This window comes from Mesocricetus auratus, unplaced genomic scaffold (assembly GCF_017639785.1).
Source record: "Mesocricetus auratus isolate SY011 unplaced genomic scaffold, BCM_Maur_2.0 Super-Scaffold_100013, whole genome shotgun sequence".
Lineage (NCBI taxonomy): Eukaryota > Metazoa > Chordata > Mammalia > Rodentia > Cricetidae > Mesocricetus > Mesocricetus auratus.
Window position 1 is genome coordinate 62,000,174 of NW_024429196.1, and position 27,794 is coordinate 62,027,967.

At 41.9% G+C, this 27,794-nt stretch overlaps 1 protein-coding gene across 1 annotated transcript in view; it reads left to right on the forward strand.

Annotated features, from left to right (window-relative positions):
- The window catches only part of Sycp2l (synaptonemal complex protein 2 like), a 58,637-nt gene extending 39,591 nt beyond the window's left edge, over window positions 1–19,046 (forward strand). The window contains exons 23-32 of the mRNA XM_040755879.1: window positions 1,542–1,668; window positions 7,975–8,048; window positions 8,201–8,270; window positions 11,197–11,271; window positions 12,565–12,668; window positions 13,777–13,868; window positions 15,999–16,098; window positions 16,199–16,257; window positions 17,782–17,843; window positions 18,306–19,046. Coding sequence (XP_040611813.1) covers window positions 1,542–1,668; window positions 7,975–8,048; window positions 8,201–8,270; window positions 11,197–11,271; window positions 12,565–12,668; window positions 13,777–13,868; window positions 15,999–16,098; window positions 16,199–16,257; window positions 17,782–17,806 — 726 coding nt within the window. The 3' untranslated portion in view covers window positions 17,807–17,843; window positions 18,306–19,046. The remainder of the gene's footprint in view (window positions 1–1,541; window positions 1,669–7,974; window positions 8,049–8,200; window positions 8,271–11,196; window positions 11,272–12,564; window positions 12,669–13,776; window positions 13,869–15,998; window positions 16,099–16,198; window positions 16,258–17,781; window positions 17,844–18,305) is intronic.
- The last annotated feature ends 8,748 nt before the right edge of the window (window positions 19,047–27,794 follow it).

Genomic DNA, 27,794 nt, shown 5'->3' on the forward strand with positions numbered 1-27,794 from the left:
ACATCTAAATATTTGTTATGAATCTCAGGTAGATTTAGGTCTTTTCTGGTCATCCTGAATACTGCTAACGGATCTTTATTTAAATACCTTTGTTGTCCTTATTTCCTACAATTGCAAGCTCTTGAATTTCTATTCCAAAATGAATGTTATTTTTCTTTAGTTTTCAATTTTCTGAGATGATTTTTAAATCACTTTCAATGGTTTTTAATGATTTCAGCATTTGCACCTGAAGTTTGCAAGGTTGAAATATCTCTAGTTCATATGAATTTTACCCATAAAGTTATAAAATTACCAAACTCTCTTCCTTTATCCTCGCTTTATATCAAAGGACTTAGGAATAGGGACACTATAAAGGGAGACTTTCTCCATCTATCTCAGACCCACTGGACTGGTTTCTCTCCACCTACTGGGTCCCACAGCCACTTAAAAATTAACCACTCAGAGACTTAATACATATTTATAATTGTTTGGTCATTGACTTAGGCTTCTTATTGACTAGCTCTCTCTTTTAATTATTAACACATTTCTATTTAGCTGTGTATCACCATGTGGTCTTGGCTTATCGGGGATGCCCAGGTCTCTTGACTCCCTGGCAGTTAGCTACATGATATCTCTCCTGTCTTCCTTCCTCCTGCCTCTTTGTTCAGAATTCCCACCTAGCTAAATTCTGCCTACCCATTGGCCAAAACAGTTTTAATCATCAACCAATAAGAGAAACACATAATCACAGTATACAGAAGACATCCCCCACCAGGACACCAGTGCCCTGGCAAGGAAGTCTTGTTAGCTGAATGTCTTCCTTCTCTTAGTAGTTGTTTTTAGTTTCTTGTCAAATCACACACACACACACACACACACACACACACACACACTACAGAGTACATCACCAGCTCATCATAATTTGATAAAGAGTAGTTAATGGGATCCCAGGGGTGCCCCACCTGCTTTTGCAGAAATAGGATGCCATTAGTAATTCAGCCCCAGGTCCTCCTGTTTTATTCTTTAGGAAGAAATAGGCTAAACCTAAGAGTCAGGATTAGTATGGTGTCCCTTGGTGTCTGGGGCAGCTGGTTCTAGTACCCTGTTTGGATACCAAAATCTGTAGATGATCATAAACTTCCTAAAATAGTGTACAATATTTACATATGACCTGTGCATTCCTCCTGTACATGTGGAATCACCATTAGATGACTTAAAATACCCTATGCAATGGAATGCTACCAGGATGGCTTGGTAGGTGATGGATCCTGCCCCAAGGTTCTGATTGAGTAACTTGTAGGTGAGAGTTGAAGATGTACATTTCTGTTGAGTTCTTCTGCTGCTAGTCATCTGGCCTGGACCACACTTAGGGTCACCAGGCTGGAGTTACCAGTTAAGATTTACTTCAGGGTTCTTCCAGTTTGTGGATGTTAGGGTTTTAGTATTTGCTGTTTTTAATGCAATCCAATATCCAATCTTCTTAAAGGAAATGTCCTGGGAGTTTTTATTGTTATATTTGAGTGTTATGAATATTAGCATTTAACAAGACTATTATATTTTAGGTTAAGCTGACACCAGTATGGAAGGGCATCTCCAGGCAAAGTGATACCACTCTTCCAAAGTTTTCTGATATAAAACTGCAAGGTAGTTCTGTGCTTTTAACTCCCGAGGCATCTACACAGAAAATAGGTACTTGATTTTCAGTTAATGTATATTATAAAAAGTATATTTGGGGATAATGGTTTAACAGAAACTAATTTTTTACTTTGTAAAATTGTGTGTGTGTATGTGTGTGTGTGCGTGTGCGTGCGTGTTTGCTGAGGGGTGCGTGTATGACAGCTTCCATGTGGAGGGCAGAGGGCAGCTTGCAGGGACTGGTTCGCTTCTTCCATGTGGGTTCCGGGGATTGAACTCAAGTCCCCAGTCTTCTCACACAGAAAATGCCTTCATCCACTAAGCTCTGTCCCTGGCACAATCTGTGAACAAGATGGTGCCATGATTTTCCTGTTTATTGTTTTCGTTAACTAAGGGTGGAAGACACTTTATTTTGATACTTAAGCATGGCTTGTACATGAGACTCTGGGACTCCTCTTAAAGACTAGACACTCAAATGGTGACCAGCAGAAAGGACCCCTAAACGGTGAAAAGGACAGAGAGTAAATAATTTTGGCTTTTGACCCTGTGTCCATGTCAGTTGTTCAACTCTACGGTCACAGAACAAAGGCAGCCACAAATAAGAAGCAGCAATCAAGCTTCTCAACGAGGAAAGGTACAGGACTTGATGGAATCGTGAGTGAGTTGTACCCAGCATTTAAAGAAGTCACAACAGAATTTCTCAAACTCCACAAACCCAAGAGGAGATAACAGTCTGAAATACACCTCATGAGGCCAATAGCTCTTCAGCTATCTAAGCTAATAAGGGAATGGGGGGAAAAGGAGTTACATATGAATGTCCCTAAAGAACATAGATGCAATACTCCCCTGGGGTGCTGGCTAGTTTTCATGTCAGCTTGACATAGGCTAGGGTCATGTGGGAAGAGGGGCCCTCAATTGAGAAAATGCCTCCATCAGTTTGCCTGTAGGTAAGTGTAGGTAAGGCTTTTTCTTGAGTGAGAGGGAACCCAGATTACTGTGGGCGGTGTCAACCCTGGGCAGGTCCTGAATAGTGTGAAAAAGCAGACTGAAGCCATGAGGACCGAACCAAACTGTTCTTCCAATGCTCCTGCTCCATGTTCCTGCCTCGAGTTTCTGCCCTGATTTTCTTCCTGCCTTGACTTCCTTTGATAATGCACTGTGATATGAAAATGGAAACCCCTTCTCCTCTCCAAGTTGCTTTTGGTCATGGTGTTGTGTTTGTAGCAATAGAAACACCAAGACAACTAGTAAACTGATTTCAGCAGCACATTAAAAACATTGTGCAACATAATCAAGTGGGATTTATCCCTGGCATTCATGGATTGTTCAACTTATGAAAACTGACAACATTCACCACAATAACAAAATGAGGATAAAAGTCATAATTTCAATTGATTTGGAAGACTATTGGAGAAAGTCTGCATCCTTTGATGATAAAAAAACACTAAAAATTTATATGTATATATATGAGGTACCTCAGCATATCAAAGGCTATGCATTAAAAGCTTATATCTCATATCAAGGGGTAAAAATGTTTTGTCAAAGATCTAGAAGAAGGTGGCAAGGTGCCCACTCTACCATTGGATACAGTTCTAAAAGCCCTTGCCAGAACAATCAACAAGACAGAAATAAAAGGAATGTTTGAAGCTATTACTTGAAAGAAAGGAATCCCAAAAATGTTACCCCAATTGTTTAGAATTAATGAACCAATTCATTAAAATTAGATGAAAACCAATACATAAAAATTAGTTGTGCCTTTCCCTGGTGAAGTACGACTCAAGATATCTGAACGAAGAGGCTCAGAACAGAACCCAGCTCCTCCACAAAGAAGACACGAAGTGAAGGGTACCCTGAACCACAGGAGGTGAGCCCTGGGGCAGAGGGATTGCAGTAGATTGCCCCCGGCCTATGAGATCCAGGTGCTTGCCCTCTAGGATAAGAGAGTGTTGCTAGGTGTGTGGGGGCTGTGCCAAGGCAATAAAATGGTTCCTATCACCTCAACCTGTACTGAGCCCAACACCCGCTACTGACAGGGTCTATAGGGATAGGACACCTAGGTACCCCTGCTGCCATGTGTGCAGTGGCCTGAACTCCTTTGATTCCAGCTGAAAACGCTGTGCCTAGATGGATATGCATAAAGGGCCTTCCAAGGGAGCTTCTCCTAGCTCTGGCTGTAGTCTCACTGTTGGGCATATAATCTAGAGGAAGGAAGAACACTAGTGTTTATGCTCCCTAACCCTATCAACAGACTCTGCTGCCACCGTCATCAACCACACACTGCTGCCAGGACCTAGTGTGTGTACAAACTCATGCCCTAACCTGTCTCTGGGTACCACCTTGACCCATACCACTGACTGTCAATGATGTACCTCTTGTGGTTTTTATTTAATGGGCCGTCTCCTTCATTTTAAGTATTTCTGTTCTTCAAAGTTTCAATCTCTTTGCTAAATCTTCTAGTTTGGATTTTGATCTCCAACTCATTAACTGTTAGGATCACTCTGGAGACTGTCTTGCCAAGGTCTTGGATTGGATAGATTTTCTTCATCTGATTGTCTCTTGTACATGATCATTAATTCTTTTAAAAACTAAAATTCTGAATTCTTCCTCTGACACAACAGCTGTCTCAGGAGTTTTGGACTCCCCTATACAGGTTATTTGGGTGGGGATGGCTCATGGGTGGTGGTCATGTCATATTCTTAACAACAGACTTTTTGAAGGAACACTAAGTCATCAAAGTCAGGAGAAGAGTCAAAATATATTGAAACAAATGAAAGGAGAAATACAAACATATCCAGTTTTATGAAATGTAGCAAAAGTAGCATTAAGAGGGAAGTGCGGGGGCTGGAGAGATGGCTCAGCAGTTAAGGGCATTCTTGCTGAGGACCCAGGTTCATTTCCAGCATCCACATGATGGCTCACAGTCATCCTTAATTTCAGTTTCAGGGCATCTGACACTCTCTTCTGGCCTCTGGGAATCACGAACATAGTACACATACATGCAGCCAACACATATGCGTGCGGATGGGCACACACACCTTTAAAAAAAAACGGAAGCCTATACCAATTAGTTTTTTTGAATGTTTAAGATAGCCTAAATGCATCTCAATCAAAGAATGTTAAAAAAAAAAACAAACTCACAATGCAGATAGGGAAAAGTAATAAAAACTGGAGCAGAGATAATCAAAATAGGAAAAAAGTAAGGCAGTGAAAGTTGTACTTTATAAAGATAAAACAGCTACACTACCAACAGCAGACTACGACACGGATATAATTGGTGATGGTGGGGACATTGTAACTAATACCGCAGAAATACATAGATTATTACAGATTATAAAACGCTACATCAACAAATTAGAGGCTTAAAAGAAATGGACAAATCTCTGGACACACATTCTACCAAAGCTGACCCACCAGGGCATAAAGTAAGAAGCAATGGAACTGGAGCAATAACAAACAGTTACCTGCAAATTAAAGGAACCGGGGAGCTAAACTGCTGAGTTTTTACCAAATTTTAAAAGAATAGTGAAAAGCCTCAAATTATTCCATTAAGCTAAACAGAGAAAACATTTACTCTTAAAGATAACTGGTGTGAGTATGAATGAGTGTGCCAGAGATTGACATCAGGTGTCTTTCTCAATTGCTCCTTACCTTAATTTGTGTGTGCACATGCAGGCCAGAGGAGAACTGTTTGGTGCTAGTCCTTGCCTTCTCACTCTCTCAACACAGGGTTTCCTGACCGCTGCATATTTAGGCTAGCACAGCCCACGAGTTTCTGAGGGCCTTCCGCCTGTGTCTGCCTCCTTTCTTTCCCATGGGCACAATGAGGTTATCGATGTTTGTGCTCTTACATCTGCCTTTTACTTTCCTGTGTTTGTACTACCATAGACGTTTGTGCTACTGCACGTGCCTCTTATGCGGTGTCTAGGATCCAGACTTGGGTCTCCAGGCTTGCATGGCAAGCACTTTGACTCACTGAGTCACCATCTCGACCTGTTGCCAGCATTGGTAATAGCATTGCCCTGTTATCAAAATGTGACAAGAATACAACAAACTACAGCACAGAACACCTGATGATTATATATGAATTCTTAACAATACACTAGCAAGCCACAATTCAATATATCAAAATATCTTTCACCATTATAAAGTTGGTTTCACAGCCAAACATTAGGCAGAACTTGGTTAATCCTGCAGAAGAGGAAGAGAAAGGACTGTGGGAGCCAGAGGGGTCAAGGACACCACAAGAAAACCCCCAAAATCAACTAACCTGGGTTCACAGGTGCTCACAGAGACTGAACCAACAGCCAAGGAGCCTACATGACTATGACCTAGTTCCTCTGCACATATGTTTGTGTACCTTGGTCTTCTTGTGGAACTCCTAAACAATGGGAGAGGAGGCTGTGTCTGACTCTGTTGACTGTTTGGAGACCCCCCACCCCACTGGGTTGCCTCATCCAACCTGAAAATGAGGAAGGTGCCTAGTCTTATTGCAACTTGATATGTCAAGTTTGGTTGATATCCCTGGGAGGAGGGAGGGTTTGAAACTGCAGTCAGATTGTAATATATGAGAGAAGAATTAAAAATACACTACTAAAAAAATAAAGGTGTGCAAAATTCAAGAATGATTCGGGGGGGGGAGGTGTGCGATGGAATTAGCCACCCAGGAAACGACTATCAAACCTGCACTGAGTGACTGGGACTATAGACCAGTGAGAGAGCTTTTGGATGATGCACAAAAACAAACAAATCTGACTATAACAAGAAACAAGCTTGCCAAAGTTCTGACAACTTATTTTAAAATACCGTTGGTAAGGATGTGGGCAATGGCAGCTCTTATACAGCAAGCTACCACAGAGACCAGTGTGAGGCTTCTTACGGAACAAAGAGTAGACTTACCATATGGTGTAGCTGCCCCGCTTCTGAGAATGCAGTCAAAGGGAATGAAGTCAGCATGCCAGAGACGGAAACCTTTAGGGTGAGGCTTAAATAGGAGCTAAAATGTGGGGTCAGCCCAGGTGCTCCTACACAGAAAGATGCACAGGCAGCAAAGATGTAGCATTTATATGAAATGTGTTATCAAGCCGTAGAGAGGAATGGCATCTTGCCTTTTGCATCAAAATGGATGGAACCTGGGGGATTTGTGTGAAATAAGCCAATTGTAGACCAGTACCACGTGTCCTTTCTCATTTGTAGAAGCCAAATTCCTCTAAGTGCATGCCATTTTGATGTGTAGAAACATCACACTCCTTTAATATGTGTAATTCTTGTTTTAAAATCTGTTCTGTCCTCTATGCTGGCAGAGAGTTACCTGAAACAAGATGAGAAGATGATCCCATTTATAATGGGAAAAGCAATAGGACTAAACTAAGCAAGGAAGGGAAAGTTCTGTGTACTGAAGGAGGAAGGAAGACTCTAAGGAAGAGTATTTGAAGAAGGAATGAATACATGGAGGGCGCTCTCGCCTCCTGGGCCGGAAGAATGGATGTTTTAAGAATATCCAAAGTAATTTGCAGCTTACATGCAGTCTTTGTCAACATTCTAAATACATTCTTCACCTAAATAGAAAGAAAATAAATTCCTAAAAACTGGCAAATTGTTGATATTTAAAACCTGTAAGAAACTTGCAGTTTCAGTGTGAAAAAAGAATTAAAAATGGACGAAATACCCAAATGCCCACCAAATCTATGGAAAGGTGCTCGGTGTCCCAAGACGATGGAACAACTTAAATGTCCACTAGTGAATGGGAGGTTGACAAAGACTGTGGTGGCCATAGGATTCCATCCATGCTCTATGAAAAAACGAAGTCTTGCCTTTTGTGGAAAAGGTGAGTCTACAGGGTGTTTCCCCACATGAAATGAGGCCAATGGAGAGATGCTGTTGTATGATCTTCACCCACATGTGGAATCCAAAAATTTCAAAAGCCACAGAAGCAGAAAATACGATGTTTACCATGTGGGAGGAGAATCAGAGATGTCCAAGCAAGCGAGTCTTATATTTTTAGACGAACAATTTCTGCAGGTGGTGAATGTGTTAAATTAATTTGGATGTATGGGCGTATCAAGTCATCATACACAGGAAAGAGTATTGAAATAAAGGAGGCAATTAAGTCAGAGGAGAAACAAGGTTGTGTGGAGTCCTTGTCCGTGTTCTTAGGGGCAGATGGGCAGCAAGCCGAGGGAACTGACTGTTCATTTTATCTCAAACCCTGCAGTATACATGTCCCGAGAGACTTGAAAATTTTGTTTGGGACTGTTCCTCATCTTCTATGATAAGATCTGGCATAGAGAGCAGTACAGAATGCTATTTATCTGTGTTTCTTGTTCTAATTACTCGCTGGGAATTGTTTTCTCTAATATTCAGAATTTCGAAGTCCTCATGTATTGGGCGGTCTCTCTCCCTTAGAGCACCCAGAATTTGAAGAAAACGTACCTCAGGTACCATTGATTATTCATTCAATTTTCTAGAATTAAGATTATATTTGCATAAAATAACTGCTTATTCTGTCGACAGGATGCTACAGTACTGTTTTCTTCTTTTGCAATTATGTATATGTACCAATTATATGTATCTGTATTTTGTGTTTTAGATTGCGAACCGAGAGACATTCATGGAAAACAGTAGCTTCAAACACAAGCTAGAAAACTCAGAACACACAGGTGGTTAAGTAATTCATTTATTAAAAACAGAAATTAATCTGGGCCATTTTTCAGATTGCACCAGATAAAAATCACTTTGCACATGTTCCTCTCATTTTTTAACTTTTTATTTAAATTAGAAACAATCTTATTTTACATATCAATCCCAGTTTCCTCTCCCTCCCATCCTCCCATACCCCCACCGACCTCCCCATCCTACCCCCCATCCACTCCCCAGGGACAGTGAGGCCTTCCATGGGGGATCTTAAAAGTATGTCACATCATTTGGGACAGGGCCTAGGCCCTCCCCCATGTGTTTAGGCTGAGAGAGCATCTCTCCTTGGGGAGTGGGCTCCCAAAGTCCATTCGTACGTGTTTTTAAAATTGCTGATATTCTTTGATTTCATGATCTAATTCCTCTACTTTATTTTCAGGTCCCACATTTTCTCTTCTGCTTGATCCTTTCTACCAGTCAGAATTTCCCCTGAAATTTCTGATTGGGTAATTGAATTTTTCATTTCCAACTTCATGTCAGCTTGAATTTTCTTCAGTATTTCTATCCTTTTTTGTAGTCACTTTTTGAATTATTAATTGTCTTCATCATTTCATTCAGCATATGTTTACATTTTCCTGGGTTTTAAGCAGGTGTTTACTCCTTTTGTCTTTAAGTTCTTCCCCTTGTTGTTCTACTCTTTAAACTCCTTGATTCTTTGGTCATTTTTTCTAAGTTCCATGTCATTGGGTTCATCTAAGTAATTCTCCTTGGCAAAGATTTCTACAGTTCTTGGTTCTGGGGAGAGTCATGTCCTCACCTCTCATGGTTTGTGCTTTGTGATATGACCTGGGCATGTGGACCAATTTCACTGGTTGTACACCTGACCAGCCTCTATTAAGTAGAAGGTTTTGCTATTGTCTAAAACTGGATGACTTCAAGATATGGTGTGAAGAGCTTGTAGGTCAATCCTTCTGCTGTTTGACTTTGATTTTTGGCAGGAGAGATTGGGTTGATTCCAATTCACTGGTAACCAAAAAGCAGGTGAATTTGGCTCAAGTTGGGTCTGAGCATAGAAAGGTTATGGTATAGGATATCAGGTCTGGGACTGACTTACTGATAGAATAAGCAAGTGTCTTTTCCTGGTAAGCCAGGATGATGTGCCTGGCTGTTGTGAAGGTGGGAGATGCTAATACTTAGCCTGGGAGTGTTGGGGTGATGTTAGCAGGCACCTGAGGCTTCACTCCTGTGCTACTCCAGATGGTCTGAGGAAATTGTCTGACAAGCTTTCCCTCCTATGAGAGGTAGTCTGGCAAAGTCATCCAGCTGGTGTATATTCCTGGGTAATTTTGGGTGGGCTGGGAAAAGCTGTGTGGGGTCTACCATGTTTTCTTTAGTTAACACATCTGTTGATAAACACATAGGTTCATTCCATAACTTGATTATTTTGAATGATGCCTTAACCAGTTGTCTTGGTAGTATGCAGACTTAGATTCCTTTGGATATAGGCCCAGGAATGGTATAGCTGTGTTGTATGGTAGCTCTGTTAGTGTTTTGAGAATTGTCCATACTGGTGTTTGTACCATGCATTCTTACCACCAGCCGCCTGGGTCCTGTTGCTGCTTTAGCCCACAAATAATACTACATTAATTATGAACCTGTTGGCCATTTGCTATTGTTTCTCACTGGCTAGCTCTAACTTAATTATTGACCCATAATTACTAATATATATTTTTATAAGGACTTATCTGTCTGAGGATGCCCTCCTGACATGTTCTCTCCTCCCAGGAGATCACATGGAGATCCTCTACCCTTTTCTACATTTCCCAGAATCCTCCTCGACTCCTTGTCCCAACCTATCTTGCTTCCCTATTGGCCAACAGTGTCTTATTTACATATACACAGAAGGACTTCCCCCATCATCTCCTATTTTCTGTCTAAATAAAAAGAAAGGTTTTAACTTTAACATAGTCAAATTATATATAACAGAATAGTTATCAAGTAAGAACTATAGTTACAATATTTTGTCCGTTAACATTTAGTAAGATTTTTAAAAAGTATTTTATTATCTATCCTATCTGTGTGAGTCTAAAGTCTTAGTTGTAGCTTATCTTTTATCATAACTAAGGAAAACTATAATTATAACTATCTGTCTTCAACTCCATCAAAGACCACAGAAGGATAATATATAAACACTAGAACTGACAGAGACATCTTGCTACCTGGACAGTCACCCAAAGTTCCTCTGTAACCTTGGGGCATCCATCTTCAGACCATATGCCACAGTGTGTCTGGAAGACTTCTCAGCAAAGCAGGAAATTTTAAATAGTCCACCTGCATTGGAAGTTTGTCAGTCATTTTTCTGTGTCCTGCAGACTCTTCCATGAAGCAGGAACCCTGTAGGACTTTCCAAGGTCAGCAGTCACTTTCCTGTAGGTCCTGCATGTCCAGTTTATACAGCAACAGTCAAACAGTCCAGGCAAGAGCAGTTTCTTGCCCAAATTACTAATCTTGCCATGTTGAAAGCAAACTCCATAATGAGTTTCTTTGATGCCCATCTTCTTCTCAGATGTAATTGGTGTGCCAGAAGCAGACATTTCTCATTGTCAAGAAAAACCCTAAACCATTTTAAATGCCATTTTCTGAAGGTCTTTGAAAGGTCTGAAGACTATATATCTATCTCAAATATCTCTGTGTGTGTGTGTGTGAGTGTGTGTGTGTTTGTATGCATGTGCTTGTGTGTTTGTGTGTGTGTCTGTAGAGGTCATGAGTGTAAGAGGGGGTAGATTGGGGAACACAAGAAGAGTTGGGTGGGGAGAGGGCTGTAAAAAACCCGAATCAACACAGAGCAGTGCAGATGCAGTGGGAGCATGTGTGAGATGCTCAAAGGAAAGAGGACACTGGAAGCGAAAGGAATGTGCACACAGAGTTTACTGTAGTGCTGCTTATGTTTAGAGATACCGGATGGAGGTATTGCTGCCCCAAAGCAATCAAGATTAGAAGATGCTCCAGGATCCCCTGCTCTGACAGGTAACTTCATGCACCCAGCCAGCAGCTGAGGAGGGATGATTGATGTGTCTGTTCTTAAGGTACCATTGTGCATGACAAGAGCTACATTCTAAGATCACCAGGGCTACTGCAGCCTGTGTGGTAAGCATTTTGTTCTTTCCGAGATGAACAAATTGTTATACAAATTCTAGATAAAAGCAAGCATCCTTCTCTTCAAGCATTTTATGTCTGCACTGTAGCTCTTCTTAAAGATCTGCAGATTCTAAAATTAGAGGCTTCTGCTTAGCCGATAGTTATTGTATTTGTGTGTACATGTAATTTATAATCAAAGGGAGTGAACTGGCATGTGTATGTGAGCTTAGTCACCTTTCTGAGTGAATAGTATTATGTATTTAAATGGAAGGCTCCAAAAAGACAAATTGGGAAGCCCAGAGGCATAAGAAAGTTATGATTTGATATAACCTACATTCAATTCCTGGAGCTGCTGGTGTAGACTTGCAGAAGTCATGTGTTGCCGATGTTTCATGTGAATCTAGAAACAGATAACTATGGTTTTTGTAAGGAATGAATGAGACCTGTTATATCCTCTGTTATTTATGCACACACATATGCATGTATGAAAGTTAGAGGACAACTTTCTGGTGTCAGTTTTCTTCTTCTTCTTCTTCTTCTTCTTCTTCTTCTTTTTTTTTTTTTTTTGCTTTTGGGTTTTTTGTTTGTTTGTTTGTTTGAGACAGGATTTCTCTGTATTGCTTTGGAGCCTGTTCTGGAACTCACTCTGTAGACCAGGGTGGTCTTGAACTCACAAAGCTCTGCCTGCCTCTGCCTCCCGAGTGCTGGGATTAAAGGTGTGCGCCACCAACGCCCAGCATCAGTTTTCTTCTTATACCATATGGGCTCCCAGGATTGAACTCTGGTCATCAGCACCGTCACCCACTGAGTCATTACACTGTCTCCCCTGTTGTGTGTTCTTTACAACTCCCTGTAATACCCAAGCCTTGTTCATAGATACAGTATCAACTGATCTGATTTAAGGTGCTGAGAAGGTTTGGCTGGGATGAACACTTGAAAAAGTGTGGGATTTGGTGGGAGGCAGCATGAGGTACTTGTCTCACTGATTTAGAATGAGCTAGCTAGTGAGGTCATGGCCAGGGTCGTCCGTGCTTCAGAATCAGATCCAAATAGCTAGCTGGGGGTGTGTACAGTTTATATTTGTGCTCCTGGGAAGTTGTTGTGTCCTCTGACCACCAGATTGACCAAGCATGTCTACTTAAACATTTTTGTCATCATTAATATTTTATTTTTGTTTATCAGATATTTCTACTCCATCTCAAGAAGATGTGCCAGAAACTGCAAATAGTTGTGCTTTTAAAACAGCCTTTGAAAACTTCACTAGGGATCTGAAAAGAAAATTTGAGGTATCAGTCCACTAAAGCAGGAAATGTGGAATCATCCAGAAAAACACTGCCTGACCTCATCAATAAACGTGACATCTACAACAGTTCAATGAAAAGGCAGAGGTTACCGGGGACCAGAGGTGGGGGTGGGGGTGGGTTGGGGGTGGACAGGTACTGGTCAGCAGGCACAAATGGATCGAGCGATCTCTCCAGTTCCATGTTTTCAATTTGTCAACTACATTTCTCAATAAGGTTGGGCAAAAAGCCAATAAACAGAAAACACAGCTCACTCTGAATTTAATGTACCAAGTTTCTTTAATTGTTCAGGAGTGCAGTGTCCTTCATGTGCAAAGGTCTCCTGAGTGTGAGGCAGGGGCATTCCTCTAGGCTATGGTCACTGATTTTTGTTGCCATTCTGAACTGTAGTTTGTATCGTTAAGACGACTCCCTGTCCATTCTCTCCAATGGGACCAAATGTTCCTGACTTGGTTTCACTGGTGGCATTTTCAGAGGGCAATGATTTGGCCACAATGACAGACGGGACCAAGATACAGAGGGAGGAGGATGTGGAGGCTGTCTGTTTAATAACAGCAGATCTTTGAGACCCTGGGCACGCAAGCCACCCAAGCTTTGTCTGTGAAATGCATATCACAGCAATTTCAGGCTCCTCAGACTTTGTCTTATTATTTGAAAGTTTCCAATGACTTCTGTATCAGCATATTTGAGAAGCATCCTCCAGAGTCCTGTTTCTGCAATAAACTAATGTATAATGGGAACAGTATATACATCATATCAAGAGTATGAGTATATATTTATATGTATATATAAATAGTGTGAATGTATTGTATCAGTAGTATGAATATAGGGTTTTCTAGTTTCTCTTGTTCTTGATCATACCAAACCCAAGGCAATGCCTGAAATGTACACAGGATGATAGCTTCCTGAAGTCTCTTGGCAGGAAGGTTTCCCTTGAGCATCACTGGATGCTGCTGGTATCTTTCTAATATGGTAAATACTCAACTTATGGGCCATGCTTACCCAAAATGCGATTATTTGTTTTTTGTTTGTTTGTGTGTGTGTGTGTGTGTGTGTGTGTGTGTGTGTGTGTGTGTGTGTGTTATGGCTTTAGCTCAAGCAGAAAGAGATTCCATTTTCTTCAGAGAAGGCAAAGGAAGTACCAGGCTGTCTAATCAGATTTTGGAACCAGATATACACGTGCAGGTAAATACTGGCTAGAAAAGCAGAGGCATGGGAGTGAAACAACATTTATCTCGTGACGTGTGTGTGTGTGTGTGTGTGTGTGTGTGTGTGTGTGTGCGTGTGTGTGCGCTGCATGCGCTCATGCGCAGGGGACAGGCTGAGGAAATATAGAGTGAGGGGATGGGAGGCTTCCTGTGTATTTTAACCTTTATGGTTTCTTGTTCTCCATTTATAAGATGAGAGCTGGAACTCAGCATTCCCCTTCATCCTCTTCATCATCTACCAATGAACAATTCTAAAACAGGCTTCTTTAAAAATGATAATCCCCTTGTGAAGACAGGGCAGGCCTGGGGAGCCATGGAAAAACTGACTACGTGAAGTGTGGTATATTCACGCCACTGACTGTTGCCCAGCCTGGGGAAGAAATTTACGTATTTGGTTAAAGAATAATTACACCACTTTCTCCCTTCCCCTTCCACCCTCTACCCCTCCTAAGTGCCCTCCCTCCAGCTCCTTCCATGCCACCCTCTCTCAAGCTGTAAGCATTGCATGGTTCCACTTAAATGAGAGGTCCCCACTAGGGTGAGTAGAAATTTACAGAGACAGAAAACACCAGAGAGGCCGAGGGAGAGGACTGTTACTGTTTCATTGGCGCACATTTTATGTTTCTCATGATGAGCAAACTTTGTAAATGTGCAACGGCGAGGCTGCAGAGCACCGTGAATGAGCCTAGTGTTTGGATTGCCCTCTTAAGCATGCTTAGAAGGGTGAATGTTATCTTGTGCTGTGATAAGAAAATAGAATACATATAATACCCTTATGACCGAGTCAGTAGAAGTGCCAACGTGCCTGCATGTCAGCGGAGTGAAGAAGGAAAGAAGTGAGCACTGGATTTCCGTGTTCTAGACTCAGTTTAGAAAAAGTGCTATGGAAACATTTTTTGGATGAGATTTTGGGATCAAAGATTTGAGTGGCATAGAGAAGAATTTTGAGAGAATGGCTTGAAATGGGGCAGGTCTGGGGGTGGCATTTGCTTAGCTGTCATAGAAACGCTCTTGGGTTACAATTGTTTTTCAGTTTCTTATGTACATGCAGTGGCCAGACAAAAAGCCACGGAGGGCTCTGGATTTGTGGGCCTTATCTTCAACCCCATATCCACTCAGCTAACACATGCAGAACAATAATTCCAGATGCTCACTCCATGCTCAGTGTGAGGGCCAGCTGTGAGATAGCTTTCTAATTAACAGATACCTGAGGTAGCCAGGCATGGTGGCCATGCCCATAATTCCAGAACATCACAGGCTGAGGCAGGAGAGTTGCCATGATTTTTGGCCAGTCTGGGCTACGTAATGAGGTTTAGATCAGGCTTAGAATGCAGAGTGAGACCCCATTGCAATAAAGGTAGGTACCATGTGAATGTGTTTGCACATATGTTGAGTCATGATTTTGGAGGATTTAGTCTGTGATCAATTGGCCCTTGCTCTGGGCTTTTCGGTAGAGGGAAGGCATCATGGCAGAATGGGTAGTAGAGAAAACTGCTCAATTGACAGGAAAGAGAAATAAGAGCCCTGCATCTCAGGGACACATTTGGGGCGTGCTCACAATGATCCCAGTAGGTCCTATCTCCCTCAATTTCTAATGCTACTACCCTGGAACAAAGATGTTTAATGTTTCCCATCCAAATGAGCAGAAAGCCACAGGGACTCTGTTTCTATGGAACATTGGGCCTAAAGGAAAAGAGAGACAGTGTGCCAACAGACAAGCCATTTATATGATGGCTAGACACAGAATGCTAACTGTTGGAAAATTTGAAACTAAAACACAGAGGCAGGAAAAGGGTGCGTGAACCTCCAGACCATAGCTCTCACAGCAGCCCCGTGTCAGACAGAGGGAAAAAAGCAGAAGGTAGAAGGGGACATTCAGTCACCTTTCCTGGGACCCAACTGTCCTGCATTGTGAAGCTAGGGATGACATGTGGCCCCCTCTGGGCTGCTGCCAGGGGCTAGGTGAGAGTCCATGGGTTTCTGGACATGAAAGGGTAGGCAGAGAGTGAAGACTTTAAGACAAGACTGTCTGGTGGACGGGCTCTCTAGAGAACATCCTGTTACACCCAGTTGATCCCACTGAAGTCTGTTGCTTCGTGTTTGGCAGGCTGAACAAGCTGGAGAGGTTTCACAGCTCTGTTCTTCAGGAGCTGAGCGACTTGGAGATGGATCTTCAGGCTCTCACATGCCTGGAAGAGGATGCTCTGGCAAGTCCCTTGCTTGTCCTGTCTCTGGGAACAAAGAAGACATTTTCTAGGGGAAAAAGGAAGCAAGGAGTGTTTAGTTGAAATCTTTATTCCTTTTCAGGAGTTTTGGGAGAAACGGTCGTCTGACTTGCGATCATCATGTGATCAGCAAACATTGAGGTACCTTAAAAACCATTCTTTCTAGAAGCATCTTTTTGTTGCTTTTTGTTTGTTAGGGTTTCTATATGGAGCCCTGGATATCCTGGAACTCAGTATGTATTCTAAGCTGGCCTCAAGCTCACGGAGGTTTGCCACCTCTGTCCCCTGTGAGCTGGGATTAGAAGTGTGTGCCACCACATCTGGCTCACTGACATTTCAAACATAACATTTTACTTACTATATATGTATTATGATGAAGGCTGTAGCTTGTATGCCACCACGCACATTTAGAAGTTAGAGGATGATTTTGTGGGGCCAGTCCTCCTGCCTTTAAATGGATCCAGGGATCAAACTCAGGTCGCCAGGCTTGCATAGCAAGCATCCTTATCTACTGGACCATCTTGTGGCCCCAACATGACATATAGAACACATGTACATATAGAACACACTTCTCTCCTACTTACTCCTGCCACTTTCTCTTGTGCCCCTCCTGTCCCTGCAGGTCCCCTCTTTCTCAGGAACTAGTTTCCCCTCTACTGGCAATAGCCACCACTGTCTCTCCCTATCTTGTACCTGCTTTTGAGTCCTGGAACTGGGAGGAAATCCCACTTTGGGGCGGTGTGGAAAAGCAAATAATGTGTTAATGTTACCCCCGTGACTCTCAGAGCTTTGGCTTCGCAGGGCCTCTGGCTCCTTATGGGTTCCCCAGCCCACACTTTGAGAGCAGCTGAAGAAAGCCACTCTACTTTAAGTCTCAGGGAAGTCTTCTAAAACACAATCGGCTCGTTTATTTCAATTATCCCCTACTCCCGATTTAAGCAGCCCACTATCCAGTTAGCAACATTAGATAGTAATTACTGTATATACTTATCTCCCTCTGATTCAGGCCCTGGGGTTGGGGGGATTTAGCATGTCTTAGGGAATAGCTCTCTCTTCCAAATGTACATCTTTAAACTTTTGCTTTTTTTCTCTTTTCTTCCCAAGGCATGAACACAAACAATCCCCTGGCTTGTAAATGCAGATAAATATGGTGCTTTTAGCTCACACTGACTGATGTCTGGGCTGGCTGCTCTGGGATTGAGTGTTCAATGTTTAGTATCCCTGCAAGAGGTTAGGTAGCTCAATCCTGGGGATATATCAAGGATACCCTCAAACTAGGTTGTTTCAACCTCAAGTCTACAGCTTCAAGGAGTTAAGAATTCAGAGCTTTGAATGGTGGTTGTAGAATGCCTCATATGTGTGGGCTAGTGGTCTTGACAGAGGCAATTCCTAAGATAGACTCAAGTGGAAATATATATGAAGCCAGCCTGGTCTACAGAGTGAGTTCAAGAAACCCTGTCTGGAAAAACAAACAAACAAACAAAAACCAAAAAGAACCCAAAAAACAAAAAGAAAGAAAGATAGTAATTGGGTTGCTACAAACCCTCCTCGGGCATTGTCAAGTATCAATCTATAGACTAACCTGGTGATACATACATAGATGTACATTCTTGTTTTTAACATGCCTAATATGAATGTAATAAGTGATGGATCGATTTCTTCCAGGTTTAACTCAACTCAGTCTTCATAAGAAAAGCCAAAGTTTGGCTTTATGACTGCACCCTCAGGTAGGTAGAGAAATTGACATTGTTTGGTCCTTGTGAGTTAAGCGCGGAAAAATCTGCATGCTTTCTATGTCCTTTCTGCTCTGAGCTTCCTCCAACCCTATGATTAGGCTCTCAGGTCAGTCACTCAGTCTTTATAATTGAGTGCCTGCCCCACCTGTCAAACACTGCAGTCAACATGGAGAGACCGTGGCTGATCAGCATGCAGACACATTCCTATCACATCAACATCAGAGAGATGGCTCAGGAGACAAAGCCGTTTTCCATTCTCTCTGCTTTCTTACTAACAGTTAAGCATAGAACTGAAGGGTTGTGTTTAAGATTGTGACCTCCTAGAATGTCAGAGTCACAGACGTGACTCCAAAAAGGAGTGACAGTCTTTTGTTGACTGTGAGTTCAAAGGGCCCAAGAGGTATGATGGTTGTGCCTTGACTAATCACTGTTCTCCGTTTCCTTTCCCACCAGGTACAACAGCATGAGGAGGGAGATGGAGTCTGTGGTACCTTGGCCCAAGAGCTGTCCTTCAGAGCTATGCTCAGCAGCAAACAGCCCTCAGAAGCTGCTGAGAAAGGGCAGCATGATAGGGAGGGATAGGGCATGTTCACAGCTTGTACCATATTACTCATTTGTTCAGAGAAACTAAGCTTTCTGTTCAAACTTGGTCCAGTCATAGAAAAGTCCAAGATGTTTAGCCATTTCAAGTGGTTTACTTTTCATATCATTTAAATAGAGTAAACTTTATTTCAGTTTGAGAAGTGCTTTCAAATTTTGTGGAAAACAGAACTTCAGCCATGTCTGCATAGAGATTATTTCATAAACCCCTTTAAAGGAAAAATATCCCGAAAACAGAATGAGATGAGAACAGGTTGACATGAATTATAAGGGGGACACGTTTGCTCTTGAGAGATTCCTACTTCTCCAGGTCTCTGTCCCAAAGCACATGCTCAGGGGAAGAGACACATTCCTCCTGCAGACATTCCTCTATTGAGATGTATCTGCAGAGGCCTGCATGCACAGTGGGGTGTCTGAATTATTTTAGAGAAGTTAAACATATTATTTAAGGCCACTCACAAAGTCAGATGGTTTACGGCTGGATAAGTAGAGACTGTGCATTGATCAGTATGTTCTTGATATAACACAGTGAGTTATATTATAGGCTACATATTAATTTGTAGTTTTTCTTAATACAAATGTATGTAATCCTAATTATCGAGTTTTTTCTTTATAACTTTTAATGAAGTTGCTTTAGTGCATTGCCATATGCTTTTGCTTATAAGAACACATATATTCTTTAAACTAAATTTATCTATCTATCTATCTATCTATCTATCTATCTATCTATCTATTTTACAACCTGGCTTCTGTTTCCCCTCCCTTCTCTCCTCCAAGTCCCTCACTTCCTTTCTGCCCCCACCAGTCCACTCCCCCCCTTTTCTGTTCAGGAAAGGGCAGGTCTCCCATGCATACCAACAAAACATGGCATATCAAGTTGCAGTAAGACTAAGTACCTCCCCATGTATTAAGGTTAGGCAAAATGATCTAGTATAAGGAGTAGGGCCCAGAAGCCAGTAAAAGAGTCAGAGACAGCCACTGTTCCCACTGTTAGGAGTCCCACAGAGGACCAAGCTGTACAACTGTCACGTATATTCAGAGGGCCTAGGTCAATCCCATGAACGCTCCCTGGTTGTTAGTTCAGTCTCTGTGAGCCCCTGTGAGCCCAGGTTAGTTGATTCTGTGAGTTTTCTTGTGTCCTTGATCTCCTTGGCTCCTACAGTCCTTTCTCCCCACAGACCTGGATTATAACATAGTTATCCTATACTTTGTAGCTAATATCCACTTATGAGTGAGTACATACTGTATTTGTCTTTCTGGATCTAGGTACTTCACTCAGGGTGATTTTTTTTTTTTTTTGGTTTTACGAGACAGGGTTTCTCTGTATTGTTTTGGAGGCTGTTGGTCCAGCCTGGCCTCGAACTCATGGAGATCCCCCTGCCTCTGCCTCCCGAGTGCTGGGATCAAAGGCGTGCGCCCCCACTGCCTGGCTGGGGTGATTTTTTTCTAGTTCCATCCATTTGCCTTCAAATTACCTAGTGTCCTTGTTTTTAACAACTGAGTAATAATCTATTGTGTAAAGGCACCACATTTTCTTTATCTGCTTCTCAGTTGAAGGGCATTTAGGTTGTTTCCACGTTCTGGCTATTACAAATAAAGCTGCTATGAACATAGTTAAGCAACTGTCCTTGTGGTATAAATTAGCATCCTTTGGGTATATGACCAAATGTGTTATAGCTGGGTCTGTGGCATAGATTGATTCCCAGTTTTCTGAGTAACTGCCACATGAACTTCCAAAGTGGCTGTACAAGTTTGTACTCCCACCAGCAATGCAGGAGTGTTCCTCTGACTCCATAACCTCTCCAGCATGATGTCACTTGTGTTTTTGATCTTGGCCATTCTGACAGGTTGTAGGATGGGATCTCAGGGTTGTTTTGGTTTGTATTTCCCTGATAGTTAATGATGTTGAACATATCCTTAAGTTTTTCTCGGACATTTCAGATTCTTCTGTTGAGAATTCTCTGTATAGATCTGTACCCCCTTTTTAAATTGGATTATTCAGTTTGTTGGTATCTAGTTTCTTGAGCTTTTTATATATATTTTAGAAGTCATCCCTCTGTTGGATGTGGGCTTTGTGAAGATCTCTTCCCATTCTGTAGGCTGCTGTTTTGCCCTATTGACAGTAAACTTTTCCTTACAGAAACTTTTCAGCTTCATGAGATCCCATTTGTTAAAAAGCACATATACTTTTAAGTACAGAAAATTAACAAGTGATGTGCATGTACATGCATGTGCACATATACTCACATACAATTAAAAATAAAATCTTTCAAAATATCAGTTAATGAGGTTAACTGTTCTTCATTTAGAAACATCCAGTTTAAGGTTCATCACTTCTGATGAAATAGTATTTTGTAGGTTTCACTGCTATTTCTGATAGACACCTAAAGAGTACATGTGACTTCCTTTAACTGGGGAACTCACATTGAAGCACTATTTTCTAGAAAACCTTGAGTTCAGCTTATATGGAAGAATCTAGGATGCACAGTGAGATGGGACTGTAGATATTAAGGACTTCTGTGGGAGACAAAAGGGCATCGAGGTGATTCCTTGTATATCAGATGTAGCTGATACTGCAAAGTCATAAGGAAAGAGGTCATTTTTACTGGGCAATCAAGAATGGCTTCCTAGAGGAGAGGTACTATTTGAAATATATCTTTCAGGATAAGGATGGTTTTCTTAGGACAAAAAGAGAAATAAATATGGCCAGTTGAAGTATGGCAGACCAAGAATTTGTTCAAGGTCATGAACTACAGAATATTCTAAGGAATGAAGTTTGTCTAGGCCCACATTAACCTTCATTTACTTACATGTTTGGAAGGACTGATTGCATTGGTGAGAACTTTTGCTAGAGAATGATAAAGTTAGCACAGTGGCTTAGGAAGACTAGGATGTATGCAGTGGAATCCAGTGTACTTGGAAGAGGCTACTGCTATGGCAAAGGCTCTAATTACAGCATACTTAGTACATTAGTTACCTTTGAATTGCTGTGAACAAAGTATGTGACAGAAACGGCAAAGTTACCTCCAACTATTGTTTAGAGGGTTCAGTCCAGAATGGTGGGGATAGCATCGTGGAACCCATGGGAGGGGAACAAGTGGCAGATCTTCCCTTCTTGTTGCATGCAAGAGAGTAGGGAATATCTAGAAATATGGGCCAGGCTCAGTCCTTCAAAGGCCTGGCTCTACTTCTCTTAGTGAGGCCCCATCTCCTCAAGGGACCATAATCCCCTAAAATAATGCCACCAGTCTAAAGTCAGGTGTTCAAAACATGAATCTGAAGGAATGTTTGAGACTCAAACCCATGACAGGAATGAAGGGAGGGAGACACATCTGAGTGACAATGGTACATCTTGAAAACCCAACCAGAGTCTTTCCTGAGCTTGGTTGCAGGTGCAGTGTTGCTGTTGGCTTGCCCTCACGGGAATGCTGTTCTGAAGAGATCAATAAGATCAAACAATTATACAAATAAAGGGGGAAAACAGCTTTCCAAGTGCAGTGCTGGGCTGTATGTGAGCAGCCTGGACCTGGCTTGACCTGGAGAGTAGCAGCATAGATGCCTGATGTGGGCATGGATGTGATTTGGGGGGATGGCAGACTCTTTGGCCCCAAGCGACCTCCTCACCCTGACTCTAATGACTTTGCATGGTACTTTGGGATCATTTCCATCTTTGGATCAATGCCTGCTTCCCTTTTGACATGGTCCTAGGGAGGAATGATGCTCTGCCCACCACAGGGGCTCCACTGCCCTCTGTGAACTTGGCTTAATTCCTCATAGCGAACACTCCTCTGTGTCTGACCGTCCATGTTCCACAGCAGCTTTTGTAAGTATTTGCTTTGTCCCCATGACTCTGCTCACTGCTTGGCACGCAACGTGATAGTTCCTGGCTTTTGCACATCTAAGTGTAAAGTGTGGAGGGTCCTATGTTCCACGAGACCCTTCCATTCCCAGCCCCTGCACCATCCCCTACCCGTGGCAAGGACAGAGGGAAGTTGGTCCTTTCCAGGGCTCACGGCACTCACAGATTCTGTAAGATTTGAGACTAAATGACCAGAGTGATTGGGTAGGTAAGTATATTCTGAGTTTATTTCCTGTGGTAGCAGGATCCAAGGGGTGCCCTGGCCTCCATTCACACTTCCTGTTTCCTCCTTCACCTGTGCTTCCACACACCCTCACTGTTCAGACACTATGTGAACTAAAGCATGAAGTTGCCAGCTGAGCAAGCTTGGTGGTGGATTGAGCTTCTCTGGATTGAGCTTCTCTGGAGAGTTCCTTTTGTGTGTGTGGGGGGGGAGGGTGAGACTGACTCCTGACACAACCCAGGCCAGACGCTGATGGGGAATTCCTTTTTCTCTATCATGTCTGTGCTTTAGTTTTTGCAGCGGCATCTCTTGCTGACAAATAGCACTTTATGAAATTAAAAAGTTTCTGAGTAGCAGCCGGGTGGTGGTGGCGCACGCCTTTAATCCCAGCACTCGGGAGGCAGAGGCAGGCGGATCTCTGTGAGTTCGAGGCCGGGCTGGACCGATAGCCGCCGAAACAATACAGAGAAACCCTGTCTCGTAAAAAACAAAAACAAAAAAAAAAGTTTCTGAGTAGCAAAGTAAACAGCCAATTGATTGGCTTGGCCGGTGAGCTGCTGAGATCTTTTCTCTCTGCACCCCAGGGGTGGTGTATGGTTACACACTAGTGTGTGTGGGGATCTGAACTCAGGTCTTCATGCTTGTTCACTTCACTTTACACACAGGGCCACCTTTCCAGGTCCAGATTGTTGTCTTTTAAGTGGAAAATTGAAACCATTAATACTTAGCTTCATGGAAAGGAGTATATAATTTCATATCATCATCTTGACTTTGTATGATTTGGTGTTTTTCTATTCCTCTTTTGCTTAAATGTTATCCAAGAGTGGTTCACTCTTCCCTGCGACCCAATGGATGTGTTTGTCTTTCTCTTCATAAAAACAAAACAAAATAAAATCCTTCAAGTATCTTCAGTAGATCTGACTTAGTGGTCATAAATTCCTTCAACTTATTTTTTTATTTAAATTAGAAAAAAGTTTGTTTTACATGTCAATCCTAGTTCCCTCTCCCTCCCTTCCTCCCCTGGTCCCCACCAACCCCCTATCCCATCCCCTTTCTGCTCCCCAGGGAAGGTGAGGCCTTCCATGGGGGATCTTCAAAGTCAGTCATAACATTTGGAGCAGGGCCTAGGCCCTTCCTCATGTGTCTAGGCTGAAAGAGTATTCCTTTGTGTGGAATGGACTCCCAAAGTCCATTCGTGTACTATTGATAAATACTGATCCACTGCCAGAGGCCTGATAGATTGCCCAGTTCTTCTAACTGACACCCACATTCAGAGGGTCTGGGTCGGTCCTATGCTGGTTTCCCAGCTATCAGTCTGAGGTCCATCAGCTCCCCCTTGTTGTTCAGGTCAGCTGTTTCTCTGGGTTTCTCCATCCTGGTCTTGACCCCTTTGATTATCATTCTTCCCTCTCTGGAGCTGGATTCCAGGAGTTCAGCTCAGTGTTTAGCTGTGGGTATCTGCCTCTGCTTCCATCAGTCAATGGATGAAGGCTCTAGGATGGCATATAAGGTAGTCATCATTCTCATTATCAGGAAAGGGCATTTAAGGTAACCTCTCCACTATTGCCTAGACTGTTAGTTGGGGTCATCCTTGTAGATCTCTGGACATTTCCCTAGTGCCAGATTTCTCTTTAAACCTATAATGGCTCCTTCTATTATGCTATCTCTTATCTTGCTTTCCTCTATTCTTCCCCTGACTCAATTTTCCTGCTTCCTCATGTCCTCCTCTCCCCTCCTCTTCTCCCCTTCTCATTTTCCTAACTCCCTCTCCCCTCCCACCATGATCCCAATTAGCTCAGGAGATCTTGTCCCTTCCCCTTTCTCTGGCGAACCATGTATGTCTCTCTTAGGATCCTCCTTGTTTCCTAGCTTCTCTGGCGGTATTGATTATAGGCTGGTGATCCTTAGCTCTGTCTCTAACATCCATATATGAGTGAGTACACATCATGTTTGTCATTTGGTGACTGGGCTACCTCACTCAGGATGGTTTCTTCTAGTGCCATCCATTTGCCTACAAATTTCAAGATTCCAATGTTTTTTCCACTGAGTAGTACTCCATTGTGTAAATGTACCACATTTTCTCTATCTACTCTTCAGTTGAGGGGCATCTAGGTTGCTTCCAGGTTCTGACTATCACAAATAATGCTGCTATGAACATAGTGGAACAGACATTCTTGTTGTATGAATGTGCATCTTTTGGGTATATGCCTAAGAGTGGAATTGCTCTACCTTGTGGTAGACTGATTCCCATTTTCCTAAGAAGCTGCCATATAGATTTCCAAAGTGGATATAGGAGTTTGCACTCCCACCAGCAGTGGAGGAGTATTCCACTTTCTCCATATCCTCTCCAGAATAAACTGTGGTTGGTGTTTTTTGTTTTAGTCATTCTGACAGGAGCAATATGGTATCTCAGAGTTGTTTTGATTTGCATTTCCCTGATAGCTAAGGTTGTTGAACACTTTCTCAAGTATCTTTCAGCCATTTTAGATTCCTCTATTGAGAATTCTCTATTTAGTTCTGTACCCCACTTTTTAATTGGAATATTTGGTGTTTTGGCGACTAGCTTCTTGAGTTCTTTGTATATTTTGGAAATCAGCCCTCTGTCAGATGTGGGGGTTGGTGAATATCTTTTCACATTCTGTAGGCTGCCGTTTTGTCTTGTTGACTGTGCCTTTGCCTTACAGAAGCTTCTCAGTTTCAGGAAATTACATTTATTAATTGTCGATCTCAGTGTCTGTGCTTCTGGCATTATGTTCAGGAAGCGGTCTCCTGTACCAATTTGTTCAAGGGTACTTCCCACTTTCTCTTATAAGAGGTTCAGTATGGCTCACGATTCTCTGGATTTCTTCAGTGTCCGATATTGCCCCCTTTTCATTTCTGATTTTGTTAATTCGCATGCTCTCTCTCTCTCTCTCTGCCTTTTGGTTAGTTTGGATAAAGGCTTGTCTATCTTGTTGATTTTCTCAAAGTATCAACTCTTTGTTACATTGGTTCTTTGTATTGTTTTCTTTGTTTCTACTTTATTGATTTTAGCCCTCAATCTGATTATTTCCTGGAGTTCTTTTTGGTCTAGAGCTTTCAGTTGTGCTGTTAATTCTTCAGTGTGACTATTCTCCAGTTTCTTCATGTGGGCACTTAGTGCTATGAACTTTCCCTTAGCACTGCTTTCAAAGTGTCCCATAAGTTTCAGTATGTTGTGTCTTCATTCTCACTGAATTCTAGGAAGTCTTCCATTTCCTTTTTTTAAATTTCTTCCTGACCCAGGAATGGTACAATTGTGCATTGTTCAATTTCTATGAGTTTGTAGAGTTCCTGGAATTTGTGGTGCTGTTGAATTCTTTTAAACCATAGTGGTCTGATAAGATACAGGGAGTTATTCCCATTTTTTTGTATCTGTTTAAGTTTGCTTTATTGCCAAGTATGTGGTCAATTTTAGAGAAAGTTCAATGTGGCGCTGAAAAGAAGGTATATTCTTTTGTGTTAGAATGGAATATTCCATAGATGTCTGTTAAATCCAATTGGGTCATAACTTCTGTTCCTTTGTTTCTTTGTTAAGTTTCTGTCTGGTGGTCCTGTCTAGTGGTGAGGTGGTGTTGAAGTTTCCCACTGTGAGGTTTTATGTGTGATTTGAGTTTTTACTACTGTTTCTTTTATGAATGTGGATGTCTTTGTATTTGGGGTACAGATGTTCAGAATTGAGACTTCATCTTGATGGATTTTTCCTATGACGAGTATGAAATGACCTTCTTTATCTCTTTTGATTGATTTTTGAAGTCTAATTTGTTAGATATTAGGATTGCTGCACCAGCTTGTTTTTTGGGTCCATTTGATTGGAAAAATCTTTTCCCAACCCTTAACTCTGAGTTAATGTCTGTCTTTGAAGGTGAGGTGTGTTTCTTGTATGCAGCAGAGGGATGGATTCTGCCTTTGTATGCATTGTTAGCCTATGTCTTTTTATAGGCAAGTTAACATCATTGATATTGAGAGATATTAATTACTATTGATTACTCATTCTTGTTTGTTTTGGATTTGTTGGTGGTGGTGGTATTGTGTGTGGAATTCTGAAGGTGAGGATGTAATTATATTACTAGACCCAAGATAAATGATAAATGGGTGTTTACTGTGGGACAATTAAACAGAATGATACAAAGAACCGCTGGATCATTTCCTTCCAGATCCGCTGACCCAACAGAAAGAGCATGTAAAGGAAAGCCACACCTCAAGCTCCTTTCTTTCTGCTCTGTCTGCCTGCCTGAAGCCACACCCAAAAGGGTATGGTTACCGTTTCTGACCAGACCAGATGCCTACAGATTCCCTTTCCCTTTTTTCTTTGGCTGTTGGTAAGGTGGGATTTCTATTGCCTATGTTTTTGTGAATTTAGTTAACTTCCTTGGGTTGGAATTTTCCTTCCAGAACCTTCTGTAGGGCTGGATTAGTGGATATGTATTGTTTAAATATGACTTTGTCATGGAATATCTTGTTTTCTCCATCTATAGTGATTGAAAGATTTGCTGGGTATAGTAGTCTGGGCTGGCATCTGTGGTCTCTTAGTGTTGGTAAAATATCTATCCAGGACCTTCTGTTTTTCAAAGTTCCCATGGAGAAGTCAGGTGTAATTCTGATAGGTTTACCTTTATATGTTACTTGGCTTTTTTCCTTTCCTGCTCTTAATATTCTTTATTCTGTATGATTGGTATTTTGATTATTATGTGGCAAGGGGACACTTTTTTGTGGTTCACTCTATTTGGTGTTCTGTAAGCTTCTTGTATTTTCATTGGCATGCCTTTCTTTAGGTTGGGAAAGTTTTCTTCTATGATTTTGTTGAATATGTTTTCTATACCTTTGAGGTGGGTTTCATCACCTTCTTCTATAGCTATTATTTTTAGGTTTGACTTTTTCACAGTGTCCCATATTTCCTGACTATTTTGTGTTAGGGATTTGTTGGACTTAAGATTTTTTTGGTTGATGAATCTATTGATTTTTTTCTTCCATTTCTTTAAAGGATTTTCTCATTTCCTCCTTTAGGGTCTCTATCATCTTCATGAAGTTGTTTTTAAGGTCGTTCTCTTCTGCTTCATCTGTGTTGGGATGTTCAGGTCTTGCTGGTGTGGAGTCCCTAGACTCTGGTGGTGTCATATTGATCTTTCTCTTGTTTAATGTGGGTACTGGTCCAAGGTTCTCTTCCAGTGGGTGCAAGTAGATCCAAAACTCTGATGGCTCTCCTCTTCCCATGGGTGGAGGTGGGACTAGCATTGCGACA